Source organism: Orussus abietinus, unplaced genomic scaffold, assembly GCF_000612105.2.
Source record: "Orussus abietinus isolate OABI.00-Male unplaced genomic scaffold, Oabi_2.0 scaffold845, whole genome shotgun sequence".
Taxonomy (NCBI): Eukaryota; Metazoa; Arthropoda; class Insecta; order Hymenoptera; family Orussidae; genus Orussus; species Orussus abietinus.
In genome coordinates, this window is record NW_019395223.1 from 1 (window position 1) to 24,213 (window position 24,213).

Sequence of the window (24,213 nt, forward strand, 5' to 3'; positions counted from 1 at the left end):
TTGTTGGTAGAAGATGTTAAAATATGTTAAAGGATGTTTGTGAATTTTTTTCGCGATGCGAACTGCGTCCACGGTAGCTTGATGGGGAAGGTTGTTCCGTTTAAATTGATCTCTCGAGCTAGTGGCTGCGATTTTTTTCGGAGGAGACACAGAGTTTTGGAGTTTTTGTGAGGAGTTCATCACTTTTTCCGCTTGGTGGGGAAGGTTGTTCTGCTTCAATTGATCTCTCGAGCTAGTGGCTGCGATTTTTTTCGGAGGAGATACAGGGTTTTGGAGTTTTTGTGAGGAGTTCTTCACTTTTTCAGCCGGTTCTCCGGCTGCCCAGAGTTGTAACAGGTGGCAGGTGCATTAGCCGTCTTCATCCTCCACCGGAGGTCGCACAGGACGCGGTCGCTCGATCCTTCCCGTGAATCTCTCAACTCATCTCTGATTTGGCAGAGATTTCAGTTTCCGCTATCTCGGCGGCGTTCTTACGAAGCTTTGGTGCATGGACGTTGGAACGACAGGTGGCGCTTCGCGGCGCACTTACTTATCGCGGCGTAAAGTCGAAGCAGGCGTCCGCGGTTGGTGCGGGGCGCGCGCGCAGTCGCGGGCAGTCGCGGTTCGCGCGTGCTCCAGGGTGTCTGAGGCATACGCAGTGAGTAGGACGGCCAGCGCGAGGAGTAAACGGACTAAAGTCGGCACCTGGCGTCTACTCTCCAGCCGAGGAACATCGGGCCGCGGTGTACTCGCGGGCGTAGCGCGCATTGGCGCGCCCCGCGCACAGGAGAGCACAGGTGTATCGGGTCTCCGGTAACATATCGGGAGGCAGCCTCGGCTCGTCGGTGGCGGTCAGTAGCGAGAAAAAATGGCGGATGTGGACCTGAATATTGACAACCTGATAAAGAGATTGTTGGAAGGTACGTGAGTTGGGCGGCGGTGGTCTCGGCTTCGAGGCGAGACACGACGGGCCGACGTAAACTCGGGATTAAGCGGGGAAACGCCGAGGCGAGTCCCTCCGTGCGTCCGGGGTGTACGTTGCCCGCCAGTGGAAACAAACCACTCTGCTCACTTTTCTGTGTCTCGCTGTTGAACGCTGCGTTGGCTCGTCAGTAAGTCTGCTGGTCCGCGCGACTCGACTCCGGCTCCGGAGAACTCGCCTTCTCCCCGGCCGGGCGTTCTCGACGCGGCCACGAATCTCTCCCCTTTCTTCCACTTGATTTCATTTATTTTCTCCTTTAAATAGTCTTTCTTTTTGTTCTCTCTCTCATGCTACGTTTCGGGACCTTTTGCGGTAAAGTATACCACACGCAGAAAGATAACCAGGTTCAGAAGAAAGCCAAGCTTAAAGATATTTTCTCCTCGGACTTTGTTGGTACGCAATAAGGATCCACCCCACGTAGCCTTTGTTTCGGTTGCGACGGTTGTCTTGACGCTGCGAGGAAGTCCCGGACCCTTGGTCCACCCTGAAACGTCCTACTAGACGTTTGCACGGCTCCGTTGAATTTGTCGAGTCCACTTTACTTTTTTACTCTCTCTCTCTCGTATGCTTCGTCAAGTTTTCCGTTACCTTGTCTCTGGTATTTTTTTTTTCTTTTAAAGTTCGCTCCGTGGACTCCTGACCTTTCTTTACGTTTCGTTTATTTATCTCGTGGTCATTTTATTGCGGACGATATGTCCGGTGTTCCCTACAGCGTTAAGAAGTACCATTATTTTCTATGTAAATTTATTTTGTAATTTGCAGTCCCACCAGTTTCAAAGATCTTGACCGGTACGGCGTACAGCTTTGGTTTTGTTGGAACACTTTAGCAGTGATTTTATTCAGTGGCTTCTGTTTCACGTTTTTCATTTGCGGCATGATAAGATGTGGCCATTGGCACGATGTCTATGGTCCGATGTCACGAGACGATGCGATTCCTCGAAGCTTCTGGGACGTTGACATATTCCTTTAATGCTGACAGATCATTTGGTCGAAGCATCGCCATAACAGAAACGGTGTCTTCACTTCTGTGAATACAATGATTGTAAACACGTATTTTGCACGCCGCTTGTTTGCCATTATTTGGAGTGGTCGCATGTTTTTGTATTTAGTTGAATAGTTGGTGTTAATAATTATTTCATAGACAAAAGCATGCAAAGGACTATACTTCGAGGTATTTTGTGCTTCGGTCGCTTGGCTTGCCCAACCTCGTCACATAGAAGCTTGCACATAAATCATTCGTGCATAGACTCTCATTTATGTTGGACGCAATCTTCTAAATTTAGAGTTTGTGTACACGCAAACCCACGCCTCTTACTACACTTCAAACCATGAAACGACCGGGTTTCAGAATCTTGGCACATCTTCCACCTAACCCTAAATTCAGTGTACGCCGTACTTAATAGGGCACCGTTTAAGTTGCATATAGATGATTGGCATCACGATGTTAATGGTCGTTTTATTTTCCATAATTATTTAGGTATTAAAAACAGCAGAAGTGAGGTGTTCTTAGAGGTTGAGTTTTTTATGAAGTGCACTACGGTTACTTTAAGTTACATTAATGGGAAAATCAATATGTTCAAGGTGTCTTGTTTTTCATTAGTAGCACAACGTGCTAGCATAGATAATAAAGAATGATAAGCACGTTCATGCTGATCAAAGTTTTGCACCTTAGTCATACAAGTGAAGTACAAGAAATTGATTCTATTAAACTTCCATATTTGAAAATGTTTATAAATGCTCATCTCTGGTTTATAAAAAATGATCTGTTTGCATCGCGAATGGTGGACAGAGCCGCAATAGCGGGAAAATTATTTGGTATTGTTCTTTTTTTTGTATTTACTTTTGATACAAAATATACATGTTATACAACACCTTCCCCGTTGTTTACAATATCGTTAACGAGTGTACCAGCAATCAGATAATACTACAGAGATTCGATGCAATAATTCTAGCTGAAAAGGCTTGACTATTAATGTTCCGCTAAGTGGAAGTTATTACATCAGTTGTCTACACCATCCTAATCAATAAAGCCTTAACTAGAGTTTTTACTGCTGAGATAAATGAAGTCGTTCGTCTTAACGATGCTTTATATCAGAAAATGTTTTAAACAATACCTAGTCTGTACATAATCTTATATAACTTTTGCACGATACATTTGTTTACATCACACTTCGACATCTGAACTACTTTAAGTGTCATGGAATGCAGTCATAATGTCGTCATTTAACTCAGTGGTACAACTCAATTATTTGCAGGTCTACCACTCCATCATAAAACCAATCAACTATGTACAAAACGACACTACCTGTACGATCTACTCGCTAGGCAATCGTTATAACCTATTTAGATACAGTAATTAATTGATTTAGTATACTGTGGTCGACAGCAGTCCATCCTGCGTTTGATACTAGAGTAGAGAGTATTTCTGAGAACAGTATCCTCGTTCGTCGAGTGACACATTGGTCGATTTTTGGTCCTACCCTCCGTAGAGGTCTGCTCGGTGTTTATTTCCATCAAAGATGCAGTTCAAAGGTATTACGACTAATACATCCGTCTGATTTCTTTTTTATCTAGTACGAGGATGTCGTCCTGGGAAGTCTGTCATAATGACAGAGGCCGAGGTGCGTGGACTTTGTCTGAAGTCTCGGGAGATCTTTCTGCAACAACCGATCCTTTTGGAATTGGAGGCTCCGCTTAAGATCTGCGGTGACATCCATGGACAGTACACCGATCTCCTACGGTTGTTCGAGTACGGAAGCTTTCCACCGGATGCCAATTACCTCTTTCTTGGAGACTACGTCGACAGGGGGAAGCAATCGCTGGAGACGATATGTCTGCTGCTTGCTTACAAAATCAAGTATCCAGAGAATTTCTTTTTACTGCGCGGGAACCACGAGTGTGCCAGCATAAACAGGATATATGGGTTCTACGACGAGTGCAAGCGCAGGTACAACGTCAAGCTGTGGAAAACCTTTACGGATTGTTTCAACTGTTTGCCCATCGCCGCGATAGTGGACGAGAAGATTTTCTGCTGCCATGGTGGTCTTAGTCCTGACTTGCAGGTGAGTTGTCAGATGTTTCCAAAAACTCTGCGTCTCTGGTACATAACCTGAAATTCGTTCGGTATAACCTAAAAGATACGGAATTGCTCTTATTCGTAAAAATTCTTCTTCGTAGGGCATGGAACAGATTAGGAGGATCATGCGTCCAACCGATGTACCTGACACAGGGCTGCTCTGTGATTTACTTTGGTCCGATCCCGATAAAGATATTCAGGTACGATGCGGTACATTATCACTACATAATTAAATTTTCTCTTTTATCAAGTCCCATTGTCTTTCTAACCGTCTTCAGTATGAGTGTGTTTAATTTCTAACTGTCGTGACGAATTCCTTCAGGGTTGGGGAGAAAACGACAGAGGCGTGTCTTTCACGTTCGGTCCCGACATCGTGTCGAAGTTCCTGAACCGTCACGACATGGACCTGATATGCAGGGCGCATCAAGTCGTCGAAGACGGTTACGAGTTCTTCGCTAAGCGCCAACTCGTCACTCTGTTCTCGGCGCCGAATTATTGCGGCGAGTTCGATAACGCAGGGGGCATGATGAGTGTCGACGACACCCTTATGTGTAGCTTCCAGGTAAAGGATTTACGTCTAATAATGAATAAACTCGGCCCTGTAAGTTTTCCTAAGTAGTCAGAAAGTGTAGGGTACATGGAGATGGTGGAACAGATACGTACTTAGATATCGCTTTATGCACAATATCCCTATTTCCGGCAGATCTTGAAGCCGTCCGAGAAGAAAGCGAAGTACCAATATGGCGGCATGAACGCAGGCCAGGCCGGAAGACCGTCGACGCCACAGAGAAATCCCCAGAAAAAGAAATGACCGCCCACTGCTGATCCTGCATAGCAGCAAACACTGTCGTTCTAGGTAAGACGACGGCCACGTTAGCTCGGCCTAGAAAATCCCAGCTTTCGAAATTGCCGGAGAACGCGTGTCGCAAGACCAAAGAAGCTCGCCAAAGGTCGTCCCCCTTAAATCTCTTAAACCAAGCTTTCCCCTACCCGCTGTGTTTCAGTTACAGGACGTCTCGGTGCATCCAAACTTAAGAGAGTATAAAAGGAAAAAGAACTTAAATATAACTTAAAGGAGTTAATCGTATAAGAATTACCTCTTCCTCGATCGCATAGAAGAAAAAAGGAACAAGATGAAGAAGAAGAAGGAGAGAGAGAGCATCGGGGACGATCAGGCGGCAGCGGGAGATACTCGAAGACGGGGCGTATCGCCCTGACCAAGTGGAAAAACCGGCGACGATCGAAGGGCTACGGGAAATAGAAAGGAAAATAACTGGAAACCCAAATATAAGGGAAATTCCCCTAGAAGGTTCTCGAAGAGTCGCAGGCTGGGCCATGCTCGACGGATTTAAATTGCCCTGCTGCCGAGTGGTAACTACCGAATGCTGATCGATACCTTAGGTAGGTAACGAACGTGTAAATATGTCGCCGTGGTAGAAGGGAAGAAGGAAAAACACCGGATGCGAAAAGTCACGGTTTTTTCGGCAGCAATATCCTTCGATCGCCGCGCGCATGGATCTCTCGCTGGTCGCCCGGTCGTTCCCACCCCCTTGGATAATTTATAACAATCAAAGAACGTCGTGTAAAAATGAATAAAGCGTTAGGTTTGATTTAACGTTGATCCAAGATGCGGTGGACCGTTTGGGGGCGCCCGAGATATCTCCGCAAGGGAGCGAGCGATCGCTTAGTACGGCGGAAAATGTTAAAACGGACCTCCGGGGCAAGCTGTAGACTTTTCATTTGTGTCTCATTTTTCGTTGTTGATTTTGACGATCTCTCGCCGATGGGTAAAGACAGGCCAAGCTCTTTCTGTAACACCGTCGTATAATTGGATATGTCATTCGGTAGTTGGGGCTTCGTTCCTTAGTTTTGCGGAGTCTCGCAGCAGTCGTACGAGGAGTCCTCTATCCCGCAACTATTAGCTTTTAATCGCATTTCGACACGGTCATTTAATTAATTTATTTCTTTACTACTGTAATCGTTTCCTTTATTACCATTATTATTATTATTATACATATATGTAAGCGTGGTACTGATGCGCGTGTATGTGTATACCCTCGCGTATACGCGCATTGATATCACCCATACGTTTATACGTATAACGCATTACGCCTGTAATTATTATCACCGCGAATCGACTCTGCAGCTTATTTAATATCATTGTTGATTGAACGAGGCACGCCGTATAAATATATACACATATATATATATTTTTTTTTTTATACGTCGTTTATCTTTTGGTTCTCCCAGTATTCTCGACGACGTTGATTCTTAACGAGACGCTTTTCTGCATTAAGTGCGCGTGTGTGTGTATGTGTGTGTGTGTGTGCGCGCGCGAATGCGGCGTGGCGTGTGGGACTTTTGGTTCTAAGCCGGCGATGAAGAATGAAAGAGAGGGGGAGAAAGAGAGAGCAGTATTTTTCAGAAGACGCTTCTGATATCGACGATTAAGCCTTTACTCGATATGCACCTGAAGAGGGATTAAACGTACTAGATAGAGTAGACATTAATGTTAATGACTATTGTCTATTCGGGAAAGAATCGGCGTGTCTGGGTCCTCTCGAGTTTCGGCCGAGTCTCGGAACAAGGATTGCGTTCTTCCTTAACCCTGTCGCGCCCACCGCCGGTTATATCCGGCATCCACTGGATGCTTCGCCCTGGCCACCGCCGGATATATCCGGCGTATTCACTAAACGCGTCATTTTTAAAACTTATACGCAAATGTATTACTAAAGTACATCTAGCAATTTTCCGGGAGACACCGTTAACCCTTAACGCTCCAAGTGTGTCTCTGAAGCACCACCGATGTGCGGCGTTCTACTCTTACAATTAAGGTACCTGAGGTGTCCCCCTCCGATTTTGTTCATTTTTAAATATGTTATAGAGGATTAAAATCTAAGGGACCCGTGTTTTTTTTTTATCGGCGGATAAACACTTTTAGGGGGTGAAGTCAGGCTTCAAAGTTGGCCGTGCAAGGGGTGAGTTGGCTGTTTCATATAGAAGCACTCGACCGATTTTCATGAAACAACCGTCAAAATGTAGGGAATGAAGAATTATGAAACGTGCATTTGGAATTTCTTGAAAAAGAGCAATTACTGCTCGCGTAAGGGGTAAAAGAAGTATTCAAAGGGGTGGCTCACCCCTTAAAAATGAATTTTTTCGAGAAATTTCTAAATGCATGTTTCATAATTCTTCATTCCCTACATCTTGACGATTGTTTCATGAAAATCGGTCGAGTGCTTCTATATGAAACAGCCAACTCACCCCCTTGCACGGCCAACCTTGAAGCCTGATTTCACCCCCTAAAAGTGTTTATCCGCCGATAAAAAAAAAACACGGGTCCCTTAGATTTTAACCCTCTACAACATATTTAAAAATGAACAAAATCGGAACGGGACACCTCAGGTACCTTCCTTGTAAGTGTGCCTCTCAAGCACCACCGATGTGCGGCTTTCTACTCCAAGTGTGCCTCTTAAGCACCACCGATCCGACCGACTTGCAAGTCGAAGTACGATGAGAATAAGTTGGAGTTGCCGGTCGATATTCACAATTAAAAGTCGGAGCATTAAGGGTTAATATGTACGGTATACACCGTTGGCTAGTTCAGCGGTCGCGAAAGGGTTAAGGGGATGTGAAAGTGCCATCTGAGGAACCAATCGTTCATGAGACTTTTCTCCGAACTGGGTGTACCGAATCGCTTCGAACATTATAATGTGAACATGGAGACTATAAGGAAGGTCCTGACACTCATGAAATTTCAGGTTTTATCAGAAATTTTGAAAATATCGATAAACAAATTGTAGAATTGAAATTTCGTGAGTGTCAGGACCTTCCTTATAGCCTTCATGTTCATATTTTCAAGTTTGAATCGATTCGGTACACCCAATTTGGAGAAAAGCTTCACGAACGAGAACTCTTTGACGCCACATTCACATCCCCTTAAGGTGATGTGAAAGTGGCGTCGAAGAGGTTTTGCTTATAAAACTTTGCTCCCAACTCGGCTTACCGAATAGTTTGAAACTTTACAACGTGAATAGGAAGACTATAAGGAAGGTCCTGACACTCATGGGATTTCAATTCTATTCAAATTTGTTTATAGATATTTTAAAAATAATTTATAAAAAGGGAAATTTCGCGAGTTTCAGGACCTACCTTAGGGTCTATATACTCACGTTTTAAAGTACGAAACGATTTGAGACACCCAGTTCGTAGAAAAGTTTTATGAACGATCGAGCTTTCGGATGCCACATTCACATCCCCTTAATACCGTGTTATCGGCGATCCATATCGATCGGTCGTCATGATCGATCCGGATGGTCGTTTAAATCGCCGAAAATTATCCTTTGTTTTTTGTTTTTTTATTTAAGTCAGCGAAGCGCTTTGCTATCCAATGCATCTCGTAGGGACGGAGTAGCTTTATTTCATCCCGCTATCGATATTAGACGCGGCGCAATTGTACATTTGTTATTTGGCATTACCCAGACGTTGGGTAATGATTGGCGCGAATCAATGTTTAAGTTTGGCATTTGCACGTTTTATCGAACGTTAGACGTCTCGCGAAAGGGAGGAAGACTGATCCAAGTCGTCTAAACGGAGATCCGTTGATTTTCAATTGGTTTAATAAATGAAGAGTAACGTTCCGTGTCCACCGTATAAGGGATACTTGTAGGAAATAATTACATCCAAAGATGGCCGCCTTTCCGTCGAAGGAATTATTATCACGGCGAGTACAAGCTTCGAACTGTGATAAAGAACTGATCATGCTATTAGTAGCCGGTTGATCGTCACGTACCCTCCTTAATGTCGCATTTTAACAATGTTCGTATAAGCAAACTAACGATTGACAAGTGATCAGCTGTTTTTGACAGTTCGGAGCTTCGCTCGGAAGGATACCGACTCTTCGCTGCAGAAATACGAGTACGCACCCAAGGAATTAATTCGAGGTCTCGAAGCCGAACCCTCGAGCAATGTTCCATCGACAATTGAGAATGCTTCTCAATTGTCACGGAAAAAAAAAAAACAAAAATAAATAAAAAACACGGAAATTATTCCTGGAATACTGCTTTGCGGCGAACGGGACTTTTGGAAGAGTCTTAACAGATAGGCCGCGACTCACTTTGCCCTTGTTACGAGACTCGCAATGTTAGGAATCTCGAGGACGCGGCTGTAAACTTATTTTTCCATAAGAGGAGTTTATTTACAATGTCGAGGGCGGTGGCGAGTATGGAAAGCGAATCGCGATCGGAGAAGCGCTCCTTTCCCAAATACACGATACGAAAAGGTTATCCCTTGATGTGCATTTTATCCAAGATAAAAAATATATATATATATAAATAAAGGTATATATATATATATATAAATAAATATATATATATTATTTGTAAATGGTCTACTCGCTGCGGCTTTGCGGCCGCGTGCGCGTGTCTATATAAAATAGGGATTTTGTTGTGTATGTAAACGAGGAACCGGGTCGAGCCGCAGCGGGCACATCGTCGACACCGACACATCCCGAAGATGTAAAACTTTCAGATAATAAACGTGCATAATAATTGTTGTACGCCTCGGTTTTCGTGATTTAGAGCGTCTCGGGGGGCGAGGAGGGGGAGAGGGGGCGGCGTCCTCGGGGGGTCGTTTTCGATCAAGTCATTCTTTATTCGTAGACAGCAATGAATGATAAATACAGTACTTCGGTGTGGCGAGAATGTCAATAAATAAAACTCCGTGGGCGATCCGTACTGCGAGTAATTGAGAGACGAGGCCTCTGCGTAATGGCTCGGGATGAGAGACCGGGTGGCGGTGCTTTCCGAAAAATTCCTTCCTTAACGTTTTAGGTGATCCGTGGGGGTGCGATATGAAGTCCCTAGCGGACGCGAGCTGAAAAACAGGCAAACTCGATTAGACAGGTGGATTGGAATATCGGCGGACGGCTTAGTTACAATGGCGACGTTCAAAATGTCCTGGGGATGATTTCGAGGCGCGGCGTAAGGGCGAAGGCGTAAGGGCGACTTTTGCTTGGCTGGGCGCCGGAATATGGTCTCTATGTAGGGACCGGTTGATTCGTTCGGATAAGTGGCGCCGATATCTTGGATTTTGATTTTTTACCGATTATGGATACGATCGACAGGACGTTTTGAATGATCTTGCCGACAAACGGAAGCAACATCGATGCATCGATTAATGTATGTTCGGGGTCTTGATATGTAACGTGCGTAAGTGGTGGAAATTCGGATGGCGGAGAGCGAGTTTTGGAGCGACCGTGGAAAGTCTCATGTAATCCGACATTATCCGGGATATGTAAAGGTTGAGACTTTTCCACGCGTCGCTCATCGCGCTGTTTAATGATTAGCAAAACGATGTAACGGGGACGGGGAGTCGGAATCGTTACGGAACACGTCCAATAAAAATAAAACGAATCTCGATTACAAAGGGTCGTCAGTGGCGGGGGGACACGGGGCAATCTTAACACTGTCAATGTAAAGGAAAAGAAAAATGGGATCCCTGTGTAGGGCTTCAAAAAGTCCTGGGGATGATTTCGAAGCGCGGCGAACGCGTAAGGGTGACTTTTGCCTGGCCGGGCGCCGGAAAATGGTCTCTATGTAGGGACCGGTTGATGCGTTCGGATAAGTGGCGCCGATATCTTGGATTTTGATTTTTTACCGATTATGGATACGATCGACAGGACGTTTTGAACGATCTTGTCGACAAACGGGAGCAACATCGATGCATCGATTAATGTATGTTCGGGGTCTTGATATGTAACGTGCGTAAGTGGTGGAAATTCGGATGGCGGAGAGCGAGTTTTAGAGCGACCGTGGAAAGTCTCATGGAATCCGACATTATCCGGGATATGTAAAGGTTGAGACTTTTCCACGCGTCGCTCATCGCGNTCTTTAAGGGGATGTGAAAGTGGCATCCGAAAGCTCAATTGTTCATAAAATTTTTTACGAACTGGATGTCTCAAATCGTTTCATACTTTAAAACGTGAATATGGAGACACTAAGGTAGGTCCTGAAACTCGCGAAATTTCATTTTTTATAAACTATTTTTAAAATACCTATAAACAAATTTGAAAAGAATTGAAATTTAATGCGTTTCAGGACCTTCCTTATAGTCTCCCTATTCATGTTGTAAAGTTTCAAACTATTCGGTAAATCGAGTTGGGAGAAAAGTTTTATTAACAAAATCTCTTCGATGCCACTTTCACATCACCTTAAGGTGATATGAATGTGGCATGTGTACATACCAAAAAGTCAATATACTTATGATACTTTTCTCATAATTCGGTGTACCGAATTATTTGAAGTTTCATCGTTGTGGAGGCCCCAAGGAAGAACGCGTGGCTCGTCAGATTTCATTTTTCGAATAAAAAATGTGCTTTTATCTTGGACATGAACCAAAAGGGCAGATCTTTTCCGAAAAATGAAATTTCATGGACGTCGCGTTCTTCCTTAGGGCCTTCATGATCACGTTTTAAAGTTTCAGATAATTCGACGCACTCAGTTTCGAGAAAAGAAATAAATATTCGGATGTTTTGGTATGTATAGAATGACCCTTTCATATCGCCTTAAGAATTGAAAGGGCTGCTTTTCAGGTCTCAGGGACAGGCGAGGGGTGAGAAGACCTACCGAAGGGCCTGATCGGATGTCTGCTCCACAAGTAGCGACTCTTAACAGGGCTGAGATAGCTGTCTCTCAGATAGAACGGCGTGGAGTACTGAGCGTAACTCGGTATGTAGGGTGCATAGCTAGGGTACCACCATGGGTCCCTCGTAAAGGCGCTGATGGGCGCAGAGGGTAGAGGCTCCAGCAGGTCGAAGAAGGGCTTCCTCTTGAGCAGCGAGTTGAACGAAGGCAGGATGTCCTGAAGCATGTTTCCTGTCGAGCAGAGGAAGGATTAATTCATATATATATATTTTTTTTTTCCTTTCAATTCACCCGAGTAGCACAAAATATTTGTCCTATATTCTCAGCATGTTTCCTGTCGAGCAAAGGAAGGATTAATTCATTTTTTTTTTTTCTTTCAATTCACCCCTAGTAGCACAAAATATTTGTCCTATATTCTCAGTATGTTTCTTACGGAACACGTCCAATAAAAATAAAACGAATCTCGATTACAAAGGGTCGTCAGTGGCGGGGGGACACGGGGCAATCTTAACACTGTCAATGTGAAGGAAAAGAAAAATGGGATCCCTGTGTAGGGCATCGAGCTCGATTCGGAATTACTTGGGTTTACGTCGGGCTTCGCGCTCGGCTCGTTTCGAGGGAAACTTTCCGCATTGTGTGGAAGTACATTGTTACGGCAACGTTTATCTCCGTGTATTAATTCCTAGGGCTGATAGCTGTAGTGATTTTGACAAACACTAGATACGGACTTTTCCACTTTTTCTGGAGGAAATTCCAAATGCATCTTTCATAATTCTTCATTCCCTACATCTTGACGATTGTTTCATGAAAATCGGTCGAGTGCTTCTATATGAAACAGCCAACTCACCCCCTTGCAGGGCCAATCTTGAAGCTTGATTTCACCCCCTAAAAGTGTTTATCCGCCGATAAAAAAAAAAACACGGGTCCCTTGGATTTTAGTCCTCTATAACATATTTAAAAATGAACAAACTCGGAGGTGGGCACCTCAGGTACCTTCCTTGTTAGTCCTGGGGGTTTTACAAAGCGTGGAATTTCTTGAGAATTTCTTGGGAAATTATTGTATACGAGATAAGAGTCATCCCTCATTTACATGCCCTCGGATCGACGTGGAATGTCTTGGATATTCCGCTTTCCGCGGGTATGCAAATTAGGCATTTATCGCTACCAGCCCTGAACTCATGCCGCAGAGGGTTACTCACACGACTGTTACTGTAATTGTGTTAATAATGGCAAACTAGATCACTCGGTGGTCGCCGGAAGGGTTGGCCGCATTAGGGCGAGGGGGTTGCCGCCCGTGATATTGACAAACAATTTGATTATTGACAAACAACTTGACTGTATGGACGGTTCGCTCACTTTGTAATCTTTCAATAATTGTACCACGGCCTGGTAAAGTGAAACCGTGGAACGGGCTGCGAATAGTAATAGTATAACGACCCTGAAACGATACATTGCTTTTCAATTTCATTCCGCCTCCACGTTGGCTTGGTCGCTCTAAAGTAAATTCCTAGATTAGACCTTAACCCCTTGACATAGAAATAAAATGGAATTTTATGCGTACGAAAGAATAGTATTTAATTTGGTCGGAGGCAGTTTTTGAGGTCTGGGAAACGTCAAAGTCTACAATGGCATATAAAATGAATGACGACTCCCAGACGTCATTGCATGTCAAGGGGTTAAGGGGATGTGAAAGTGGCATCCGAAAGCTGAATCGTTCATAAAACTTTTCTACGAACTGGATGTCTCAGATCGTTTCATACCTTGAAACGTGAATATGGAGATCCTAAGGTAGGTCCTAAAACTCGGGAAATTTCATTTCTTATAAACTATTTTTAAAATACCTATATACAAATTTGAAAAGAATTGAAATTCCATGAGTTTCAGGACCTTCCTTACAGTCTCCCTATTCACGTTGTAAAGTTTCAAACTATCCGGTAAACCGAGTTGGGAGAAAAGTTTTATAAACAAAACCTCTTTTAGGGCACTTTCACATCCCCTTAAGGTGAAGTGAAACACGTCGAGGAACTTGATCGACGTCGATAAAGAAGATTTTTCCAAATGCCTACGTTGCCGACGTTCGTTTTTATATTGACAGCTGTGTGGAATTATATTGGATATTGTACCGAATGGCATACTCCACCTGTCGTTTTCGAACAATAAATATCAAGAAGTCGAAGTAAAACTCCAGAAATCCTCTGGNAATAATATTAAAAACAATACCAATTTCAAAAAGATTGTCGCGATCTCTTCCATCCGGAAGTCTCGAGGATTCTTGAAAGACGAGTTTATGTGAAAAAAAAAAAAAAGAAAAGTATCGATTTCAAAAAGCTCATCGCGATCTTGTCCATCCGAAAGTCTCGAGGATTCTCAGGGGTCCCGGCCCGGTTTTCCTTTCCATGAATTTCAATCTCGTGTCCTGTAATTCCGTCCGCTGCATTAGTCTTATGAACGTGCTTTCAGAATAGTGGAAAATAAAGAACATACTGACCTTCCAGAAAACGCCCGGGGAACTAGTCCTCCGCCACGATCGAGAACTCGGAGGATCGGAACAAGAATGGTCGACCACAAAGGGGCGCGGTTCGCACCGGGAGAAAAATTCTTACTCTTCCAATGAGAAATAATTAAAAAAGGAGAAAAATAAGAGAAAACGTCGTTCGACCACGCGGAACATCCTCGGGACCTGTTAGGGGGTGCCGAATTACAGTGCGGACTCCTTATCGTTATCGCGTCCTTTCTTGAATACTTCTGCCTGTGTGCGATATATCAGTGAGTGCTTCATCGTAATTTCTCAATAAAATTTAATTATTAAAAAATACGCGGTATGGTGAAGAAGAAAGAAATGTATAAGAATTGACGTCGGTATCCTTTGTCGTGATAAGTGATAATTGTTGGGTTGGTAAGTAAATAGCGATGACAATAGGGAGTCCACGGTGCATATTAAGTCGAGATTGCGTGGACCAAACGTGTGAATTCTCTCGGAGCGTCGCCGTCCATCGATCGATCCATCGATCGGCCCATCGATCGGTTGCTAGCTCTTCGGCACTCGAAATATCTTCGATTGTTCCCGGCACTCTCGTGATCCACGCAAACGCTTGGAGAGACGGGGTTAGGCGCGGAAAGATAAAGAGAACAAGAATTACACTTGGTAGAGAGAGGTGACGGATCGCTTAAGCTAGAAACGGGGGAACGCATTAAAAGAAAACATGCCATCTCCTGAAAAAGACAGAAATTTCGGGTCCGTGGTTTCTGATTAGCTAGTAGTCCTCAAAGGTTCTCCATTGTTAGTAACACTTGCGCTCTCGTGCGTATTATTTTGGTCAATCTCGATTAGAGCGTGTATTAAGGACTTTCGACTCTTTCCTCGAAATTGCTGATCCTTGCGGGATCCGCGATTTTCCCTCGCTCGGATCTTTTTCCCTATCGACTTCCATTTAACTCGGGTGAATGACCAAATTGTAGACGAATGAAAATTCTATACGAAATATAGTTGCAGTCTGATTCGTCGAAGACTCGATTTTAATTATTACTGTGGAAAATCCGCGGTTTTGAGAATTTTCTTCAGACTTCGATCCACGATTTTCCCTCGCTCGGATCTTTTCTTCTATCGACTTCCACTTAACTCGGGCGAATGGCCAAATTGTAGATGAATGAAAATTCTGAACGAAATATAGTAGCAGTCTGATTCGTCCAAGACTCGATTTTAATTATTACTGTGGAAAATCCGCGGTTTTGAGAATTTTCTTCCGACTGCGATCCACGATTTTCCTTCGTTCGAATCTTTTTCTCTATTGACTTCCACTTAACTCGGCCAAATTGTAGATGAATAAAAATTCTAAACGAAATATAGTTGCAGTCTGATTCATCGAAGACTCGATTTTAATTATTCCTGTGGAAAATCCGCGGTTTTGAGAATTTTCTTCAGACTTCGATCCACGATTTTCCCTCGCTCGGATCTTTTCTTCTATCGACTTCCACTTAACTCGGGCGAATGGCCAAATTGTAGATGAATGAAAATTCTGAACGAAATATAGTAGCAGTCTGATTCGTCGAAGACTCGATTTTAATTATTATTGTGGATAATCCTCGGTTTTGATAATTTTCTTCAGACTGCAAATGTGAGTCGCAGATTTAAGACATGTTATTTTAGGGAACTCAAGAACAAAAGTGTAAAGAAAGGAACGATTATTGCCTTTGGTTTGAAATAATAATGCCGCTCGCCAAAAGCGTGGATTCGGGACTTCCGGTCCATTATGGAGATCGATGGTTGGAATCGAGCTCGGAAACTAATTCAGGATCCAAGTCCACGTGGGTCGGAATCCACGTGCGAGATGAAAATATTCCTCCTTCCTACTTGGCCGTGCTCTAAAGTCTATTTCTACTGTCTACGTCTGAAAGCGCTGCTGACTCTTCTACTCGTAGCTCGGTCTTCAAGGTAGCGACGGCGATTCGTTATTTTTAGACAAAATCTCGCCTCTTCTCCCCGTTCGAGTCGATGGATCGGAGAAAATCGTATAAAATTACCAAGCTATCCAATTCCACGTGCAGAAAGCGACACTTAGAGTAGAATCTCGACCGAGCTTGGCCATGAAGCAATGCTCGAATGTCTTATAATAATTTGCAAATTGCTGGCAATGGCAAACAATCCATTAACGTAATCTCTTAATCGCTGTCGCTATCTCGTAGACTAACAGGCGCGCGATAAGAGAAGAGAAAAGAAAACCGAATAAAAGGAAGCCGAGTCGCGGGAAGAGAAACCAAAACACGAAAAGCCTGCATTCGTGCTCCGAGCGAAACTCTCCAGGATCGCGTATCTCGCGAGGATCTGAAATATCGGCGAAAGTCCGAAAGTACACGGGAATTAATTAGCCTTTAATTCTAGAGTATCTTCGTTCGAACAATTTCCAGCCTTTTTCAAGTTCGGCGGTCATTTCTCGAGAGGTATCATCTATATTCAAAGCGGCGCCGGACGTTTCCGAGCTCCTCGCCCTAATCGATTAACTAAACAATCTCCATGGACGTCGTTTGATCTCTTCCTTTAGGATAGTCCTTCTCCCGGGAAAATGTCGCGCTAAGTCGAATCGGGCCGTTAATTTCTTCTTCGCTTGCAGACTTAGCGCGAGACGGCCCTAAAAAATCCGAAGACCGGCAGCGACCTAACGCGATTACGGGAGCACCTACACGTGGAGGTGTTTACAAGCTCAATTTTCAGTGTGTCCGTCCAGCAGGTGATGTTAAAAGTGGCCTTCGAGTTGTCACCATCGCTAAAAACGGAGGTTCACGGTCACCCGGTCCATGGGAGGGAAACGAAATCGCGTTAAACCTCGACCTCCACGAACTTAACACCCTCGTCGAAATTACTCACGAACCGAAAGTACCCCTTGTTACGTGGAGTTAAGTACGTTCCTTAAGGTGATGTGAAAGTGGCATCGAAGAGGTTTTGTTTATAAAACTTTTCTCCCAACTCGATTTACCGAATACTTTGAAACTTTACGACGTGAATAGGGAGACTGTAAGGAAGGTCCTGAAACTCATGAAATTTCAATTTTTTTCTAATTTGTTTATAGGTATTTTGAAAATACTTTATAAAGAATGAAATGTCGCGAGTTTCGGGACCTACCTTAGGGTCTCCATATTCACGTTTTAAAGTATGAAACAATTTGAGACACCCAGTTAGGAGAAAAGCTTTAAGAACGATTGAGCTTTCGGATGCCACTTTCACATCCCCTTAACGCGGATGCTCTTAAATCGTAGTTTAAACCCGTTTTATAATTTTACATAACAATTAAACCATGGTTTCTTGTTTGCCCCGGGTTGTTCAATGCAAAATTGTCGATATCGAACAACCTGATACACGTACGAACTTAACACCCACGTCGAAATTACTCAAGAACCGAAAGTACCCCTTGTTACGTGGAGTTAAGTCCGTTCCTCAACGCGGATGCTCTTAAATCGAAGTTTAAACCCGTTTTCTAATTTTATACAATATAATAATTAAATCATGGTTTTTGTTTGCCCCAGGTTGTCCGATACGAAGTTGCGGATGTTCCCATTGAATAGGACTTCGATATCGAACAACCTGATACGATTTAGCCTCGGCTCCCAGAGATGTGGATGTCCCGTCCTGACCAAGATGTCTCTTTTCCGGGTTTCCGTAGGGTTTGTCCAGTGGATAGGTGAAAAGAGTGAGGTCCAAGATGGCAGGTTCCAAGAGTGTCCTCGAAATCGGCGGTCGGTCGGTCCAAGGGAGAGAAACGAGGGCTTTGGGGGTCGCTTCAAGCTGCGACCTCCACCAGCAGCAGCGGGGCTGCAACGTCGAATTCATCGTCAGACTCGCGGATGCCTCTCGGTGTGTTCTCGGTTTCGGATTTAACTCTCGTTATCGCTCGTTAACGCGGCTTCCCGTGTCGCCAGGAGGCCGGGGTTCCTCTCGTTAGTGCCTCTTGCAAGTCTCGCAGCGGCGCACTAGGTCGCCGCAGCAGCGCACGAGGTCGCTCGCGAGGTCCACCTCGCAGCTCCCTCAGAGGCGCGTCTGCAGGACCTGGTGTTGTCTCAGGACGAACGTGATCACATGCTTCTCCCTCTTGACGTACTTTTGGAAGATCTGATCGCGCTTCCGTTGCTTCTGTTGCAATTGACGGTACACGGCGAGCCACTTGCTCGGATTGTGGCCTGGAAAAACAGTCATAGTCAGAGGCATGCACGAGGTCCAGGCTCCGGACACTCTCGGGCCTTTTTCGATGGTTTTCTCATGGTCTTGCCGATTCTGGCCGGGACGAAGACTCCCCATGGGACACATCTTGGACGGGGCGAATGACTCTTGGAGGCGACTTCGTGCGGTGATCCCCAGGTCGGGCTTTTAGACCCTCCTGGGGTATGGCTGATCGCAGACCACCGAATGACTCCCTTGCGTGGTTCACTTGTTACTATGAACTATGACCTCGGTGGTATTAGGTTGCTCGATATACACTTGCGGATTTTAATATCGTTCGACTTTACTAAAATCCGCAATTTACAATATCTGACAATGTGAATGTCGTTAGCGAACTTGCGATCCGATTGACTTGCACGTGCGAGGACGGGCCACGGTTTTGTCGCCGGTTTTCCACGATTTTACATGGCTTTACATGGTTTTACATGGTTGGACGTTTACACGGCTCAGGTACACGCTGATGTATGAGACACTTTCTGACGATTTTACATGCGAGCATGTGCAATTACGGGTATAACTATGCCTCGCACTCCACGTATGACGAGCTATGTCGGTTCTGATGTGACTTTGGGGTGGGTTTTTAATCCAGGTCTTCATTACTCGAGATTTAATTATTCGCCCGCTGTTAAAGACGGAATAAATCGCGCGGTTTCCCTCGCAGAGATCGCGTTTCATCTAATTTCATTCCCTTTCGAATGTGACTATGATCCTTGGCTCGGAACTCGAAGAATTGGAAAATCTAAAAAATCTTGTCTTAAATAAATAAATAAATATATATACATATATATGTTTATAATATATATAATATATGTATTATATATATTATATATCATATAATATATATATATCCTCCTTTCCCTCCTCTACTCAAGAAATCAGAAAATAAAACATACATATATATGTGTGTCGGAGTTTCTTCTCATGTTCGTATACTTTCCAACGTTTATATATTTAAATAAATAAATATATATATATCATACGTATATATATGATCTCGTTGATATAACGTATAAGTATAGTAACTTAAATACAAAGAGGTGTAGAGTAAAATTAGTTACGTTATATATGATATGACAATCGACGATTAATCGTATGAATTACAGCTACGTTGTTCATCGACTAAGACGTGTACGGGGGAGGGACACATAAGTGCTGACAAAACGACATAGATCGATCACGGGACAATTCGATTTCGGGTCGAGTGCAGGTTCGAGGAGGTAACAAAGGAGTTACACAGTTTCTCGTCGAGAATGGCGCTTCCGGTTTCCGAAATGGCCGCGCAGCTCTACGAGGCAGAGCCGCGGCAGCGGTCTTGGATTTCTCCATTTCATTTCCCTTTTTCATAATATATATCATTGTCTAACCCCTCTACGTATTTATTTACAGGAGATGCGCGTCTATGCCTCCATTTCCGGAACTTCGACGACGACTCGACCGCGAATCGGAAGCCAAAAGCGCCTTTGTTACAATGAGAACTTAATCTAGGGCTCCGAATACGAACGATGGTCTTTCTTTCATTTTTTTTGTTTTTTTTTTTTCGTTTTAGCGTGGTTATTGGATGGTTCTCTCGACGGCACGATGCGGTGGCGTTTTTTTTTTTCTATTTTCGTGTTTTTAGTTTCGAACTGGCCTTACTCGGACTTTTTGGACTTGTTTAGTACGTACCGGGAGTGAGACGCTCTACGGGTTTGTATTGGTGAGCGTAAAGTTGCCTCGGCGAGTATCCGTAGATTTCACGGTGAACGGGGAGGTACCTGCAGAGATATATTAATCGTTATTATTAAATGTATTTCAAGTGGATGGTTAGAATTTAGCTCTGAATTATCTCCGCAGAGAGAAAAGAATCACGAAGGTGTGCAGAGGAAGGTGGCAATATTTCGGATGGTGCCTTAAGGTGATGTGAAAGTGACGTCAAAGAGGTCTCGTTTATTAAGGTTACTTTCGCATGTTGATTCAAGAATACTTATCGTAATGCCTTAATTCCGGATAGACAATAGGCACCCACTGTATACGAAATTAAGACCCCCTTGATATTAACTCCAGAGAAAGTTTCGCAAAAGAAATATATAAAAATTTCTTTTTTTACATTGGATGTTCAACGTTTTGGGATCCTAACGTATGTTAATTGTAGTAGAGAATGAAGTCAAATCCTTAACCGAAGGTTTAATATTTTTTAATTCTACACGTTAAAAGCAAAATGGTATTGGAGATATGGGCACCTTCCTCTACATTGGTGTATATGATTGTTTTCCCATAAGCAATGACAACACAATATCCATAAAGAAAGCATTTATGTTCGTCAATTTAAATAATAAAAAGAGCCAGGGCCAATAAGCACGAAATTTAACGAAAGCAAAGAGACTTCATAATAAAAGAAAAAGAAAAAAAATTGCAGATCATGAAACTTTAGTGGACATTGTGATATGGCTGATAATTTTGCTTGGTCCAAGGATGAAATTCCAAATGAAATCCTACAAGATGGGAAACGTGATGACACTGTCAAAACGTGAATTTATCGTATTCTTCTTTTGTGGGGACTTTTTGTTCTTATATGATTCTATTAGAAGGTTGAGGTGATGGGTCAGAAGTGTTGGTAATGTCTACGGAACGATTTTATGCTAATTGAAGCTCGATTTAGTGCTCACCTGTATCCGGGTACGTTGATGCGGTCGGCGGCGTGGAGAGGATCATCGAAGATAGATTTTCCAAAGGGCCAAGAGCTGGAGTGCAGCTCGGGGAAATCAGAGCGGAAAATTCCGCGGGGCCTGTGAGTATGCTCTGGGGCCCTTATGTCGTCGGTGCCTGGCAATAGAATCGAAAAATCATAATGTTATTCGTTATTAGATAAAGATGATCCACCACTTCTGGTACATTATCGTCGTCCATAAGGGGTCCGACACATACGGGAACAGGAACGCATTTTAAGGTGATGTGAATGTGGCGTCGAGGAGGTTTTGTTTATAAAACTTTTCTCCCAACTCGGTTTACCGAATAGTTTGAAACTTTACAACGTGAATAGGGAGACTATAAGGAAGGTCCTGAAACTCATGAAATTTCAATTCTTTTCAAATTTGTTTATAAGTATTTTAAAAATAGTTTATAAAAAATGAAATTTCGCGAGTTTCAGAACCTACCTTAGGGTCTCCATTTTCACATTTTAAAGTATGAAACGATTTGAGANTAATATTTTCTTTTCATCAGATGTGCAAAACATTTCGTTTCGTTTTAATACCAAGTATTTTTTAAATATTATCTGCCGAATACATTAGAAACGTTTTAAAAAAATATTTAAAATCAAAATCACACGTTTTGCTCCCATAATGAATTCGCGACCAGCAAATCTTTTCCGTTTCAAATACCGAGATTCGGTGAAAATAATGAAATTCGGAAACTGGTTGCCGCAAACTTCTATCGTGCATCGTTATGGACGTGATTCACGTCAGCGGTAATCAGGAATAGAATTTAAAATGACGTGAATTCACGTCAGCGGACAACCAGGAATAGAACTTGAAAAGACGTGAATTCACGTCAGCGGTCGCGAACGTGTTAAGGTGATTACTACGCCTATCCCTCCATATCAAACTCGTGAACATGTAATCATCTGGAAACCTGTTTAAGGTATATCCTTTTATGTGGTTCTAGTTTATATGATTTCTTGGGTTTTCGTTATTATCTCTTTTTTTTAGTTTAGAGAACTCACCGTGGATGTCGAAGAGCGGCTTGGTGAGAAGAGGAGGGCTCCTGTGTCTCGCCAAGAGGGGAGTCTCACTCGGGTAGAGCTTGTCGATGTCGGCCAGACGGTCCAGGTGATCTCTCCAGGCTTTCTCGGCGTCGAAGGGCCTCACTGGATTTCGCAATTCAGACAAGAACCTCTTAATATTCCATTAAGACCCTGCCGAGCGCTGCTCGCCACGAACGATACCCCCTTGGGGACTTCAACAAATTTCCCACTTTTTTTTTTATTTATTTTTTTTTCTTTTTCTTTGGCACGTACTCGTCAAAAGAAAAATCGCAACGATTGTCGCGACACTCGGCGCGACTTGGACCGTCACGGGGATTCCAAAGAACCAAGCTCGATTTTTATGGGAATCGGAACGATTTGACATGAATTAAGGTGACACGAAAGGGTCACTACATATATATACTAAACGTCAAAATATCTTCGTCAAAAAACTTCAGCACGTGATTAGGAAGGCCCTAAGGAGGAGCGCGATGCTCGTGAAATTTCGTTAAAGGTAGAAAAATTTCTTTTCATTTACTCTGGACTAGAACCAAGATCAGATTTTTTGTGACAATATGACATTTCACGAGCGTCGCGTTCTTCCTTAGGGCCTCCATAATCACGTATTAAAGTTTCAAATGATTGGTGCACCAAGTTTTGGAGTTTATATATATAGAATGATCCTTTCATATCGCTTTAACGTGAAGATAGCGGAATGACGTCGCGATAAATAAAATGGAGTTTAACTTAATAGAATAAATCCCGAAGAAGGGGATTCCGCGATTCCTCGGCTTGGTTCGCGGCTTCCTCGTGATCGATCTTCGATCGATCGATTCCCTCGAAGGAGGTCGATTCGATTTCTTTGCCTTGGGTGTCAGGTGAATTGGATCACCTTAGGCGGGATTCTTTTCCAGAATTCTTGGTTTTAGGGTGGATTCGATCGAGTAGTCTCTCCTTCGAGGGGATCGAATCACGTTTTCCTATGTCTACGTATCGAGGACTTCACCAGCGACAAAAAGACTGACATGTACGAACACCTTTCCATTAATTGCACCGAGCCTCGTGGGTATAAAAAGCTCGTTATAGGTGAAATATCGAAATATCGAAATATTGAAATATCGAAATGTCGAAATGTCCTCCCTCGAAATTCCCGTCTCCCGCCGGAAAGGAGAAAAAGTCATTCCGAGATCCGGCGCCGGCTGGCTAATCGACGAATCGGAGCTAATCCTCTCCCTTTTAGTATCTTTTAGTTTAAGCGGCTGCGCATCTCTTTATGAAATGTTCCTTTATTTCTTTTCCTTTTTGTTGTTTCTTTTTTTTGTCGGTGGTTACTGAGCAGCGTGCGGCAAATCTACGTGCAACGACTCGGTTAGTCTCAAATTGCCAATGTAAGCGAAGGATGGAAGACGTACCGAGACGGATAAGATTGCGTCGATAAGATTAACCGACCTTGGTGGTTTTTTACTTCCTCGACACCGAGGTAACGGCAAGGAGCTGTTCTCGATGTGCAAACAAGGACTTTTTATGGATCTCCCATTTTTCCATCCCCATTGCCGCGGACGACGGCGATGAAGAAGGAAGTCGCGTGCCCGCGGATTAACACTTTTTTAGATTAGACGTTTTTCGAGATAAAACGCGCGATTAAACTTTCGCGAACCGTGATCGGAGGAATTATCGCTCGTTTTTTTTTTTTTTCTTCTTACGCGTATCATACGATATACGCGAGGGAAAATCGTCACGAGAAAAATGGAATATTAATTTACTAGGATCTCCGACGGTGTTATTATTTTTCTTTTTTTTTTTATTTCTTCTTTTAAGAATATTTTCGAATGCACATCGAGAAGCATTCTTGGCGTCAGGAAATTTTTATTGGGCGATTTTATATGAAGACAAATATCGATTTCAAAAAGCTCGTCGCTTTGAATCTCGTCCTTCCGGAAGTCTCGAGGATTCTTTAAGGGGATGTGAAAGTGGCATCCGAAAGCTCAATTGTTCATAAAATTTTTTACGAACTGGATGTCTCAAATCGTTTCATACTTTAAAACGCGAAAATGGAGACACTAAGGTAGGTCCTGAAACTCGGGAAATTTCATTTTTTATAAA

At 43.4% G+C, this 24,213-nt stretch overlaps 3 protein-coding genes across 8 annotated transcripts; 1 reads left to right on the top strand and 2 right to left on the bottom strand.

Annotated features, from left to right (window-relative positions):
* The first annotated feature begins 567 nt into the window (after positions 1–567).
* LOC105700117 (serine/threonine-protein phosphatase PP1-beta catalytic subunit) lies at positions 568–6,247 on the top strand. Of its 5 annotated transcripts, XM_012425725.1 has the most exons (7): positions 568–899; positions 1,280–1,354; positions 3,536–4,023; positions 4,139–4,237; positions 4,360–4,599; positions 4,741–4,893; positions 5,042–6,247. In XM_012425725.1, exons 1-6 carry the CDS (start codon positions 848–850, stop codon positions 4,846–4,848), a joined length of 1,062 nt encoding a protein of 353 aa, XP_012281148.1. In that variant the 5' UTR covers positions 568–847; the 3' UTR covers positions 4,849–4,893; positions 5,042–6,247. The 5 variants fall into 5 exon arrangements, with proteins under 5 accessions (XP_012281148.1, XP_012281144.1, XP_012281147.1 ...); XM_012425721.1 differs by lacking the exon at positions 1,280–1,354 and having other exon boundaries at positions 569–899; positions 5,048–6,247; XM_012425724.2 differs by lacking the exons at positions 1,280–1,354; positions 5,042–6,247 and adding an exon at positions 1,724–2,003 and having other exon boundaries at positions 569–899; positions 4,741–4,875.
* A 3,418-nt stretch (positions 6,248–9,665) lies between these two features.
* On the bottom strand, positions 9,666–22,610 carry LOC105700099. 2 transcript variants are annotated; one of them, XM_023433703.1, is made up of 3 exons: positions 22,090–22,610; positions 11,663–11,911; positions 9,666–9,911 (listed from the first exon to the last, which is right to left on the bottom strand). In XM_023433703.1, the coding sequence occupies exons 2-3, from the start codon at positions 11,904–11,906 to the stop codon at positions 9,898–9,900; spliced, it is 258 nt and encodes an 85-aa protein (XP_023289471.1). In that variant the 5' UTR covers positions 11,907–11,911; positions 22,090–22,610; the 3' UTR covers positions 9,666–9,897. The 2 variants fall into 2 exon arrangements, with proteins under 2 accessions (XP_023289471.1, XP_023289470.1); XM_023433702.1 differs by lacking the exons at positions 11,663–11,911; positions 22,090–22,610 and adding an exon at positions 13,037–13,501.
* On the bottom strand, positions 17,818–21,191 carry LOC111674229 (the record flags this gene model as incomplete). The annotated part of the gene is given in 3 exon segments (XM_023433701.1): positions 17,818–18,349; positions 20,055–20,143; positions 21,035–21,191. Coding segments are annotated over 3 exon segments (398 nt in total), but the record flags the coding sequence as incomplete, so codon positions are not given.
* Positions 22,611–24,213: the final 1,603 nt, after the last annotated feature.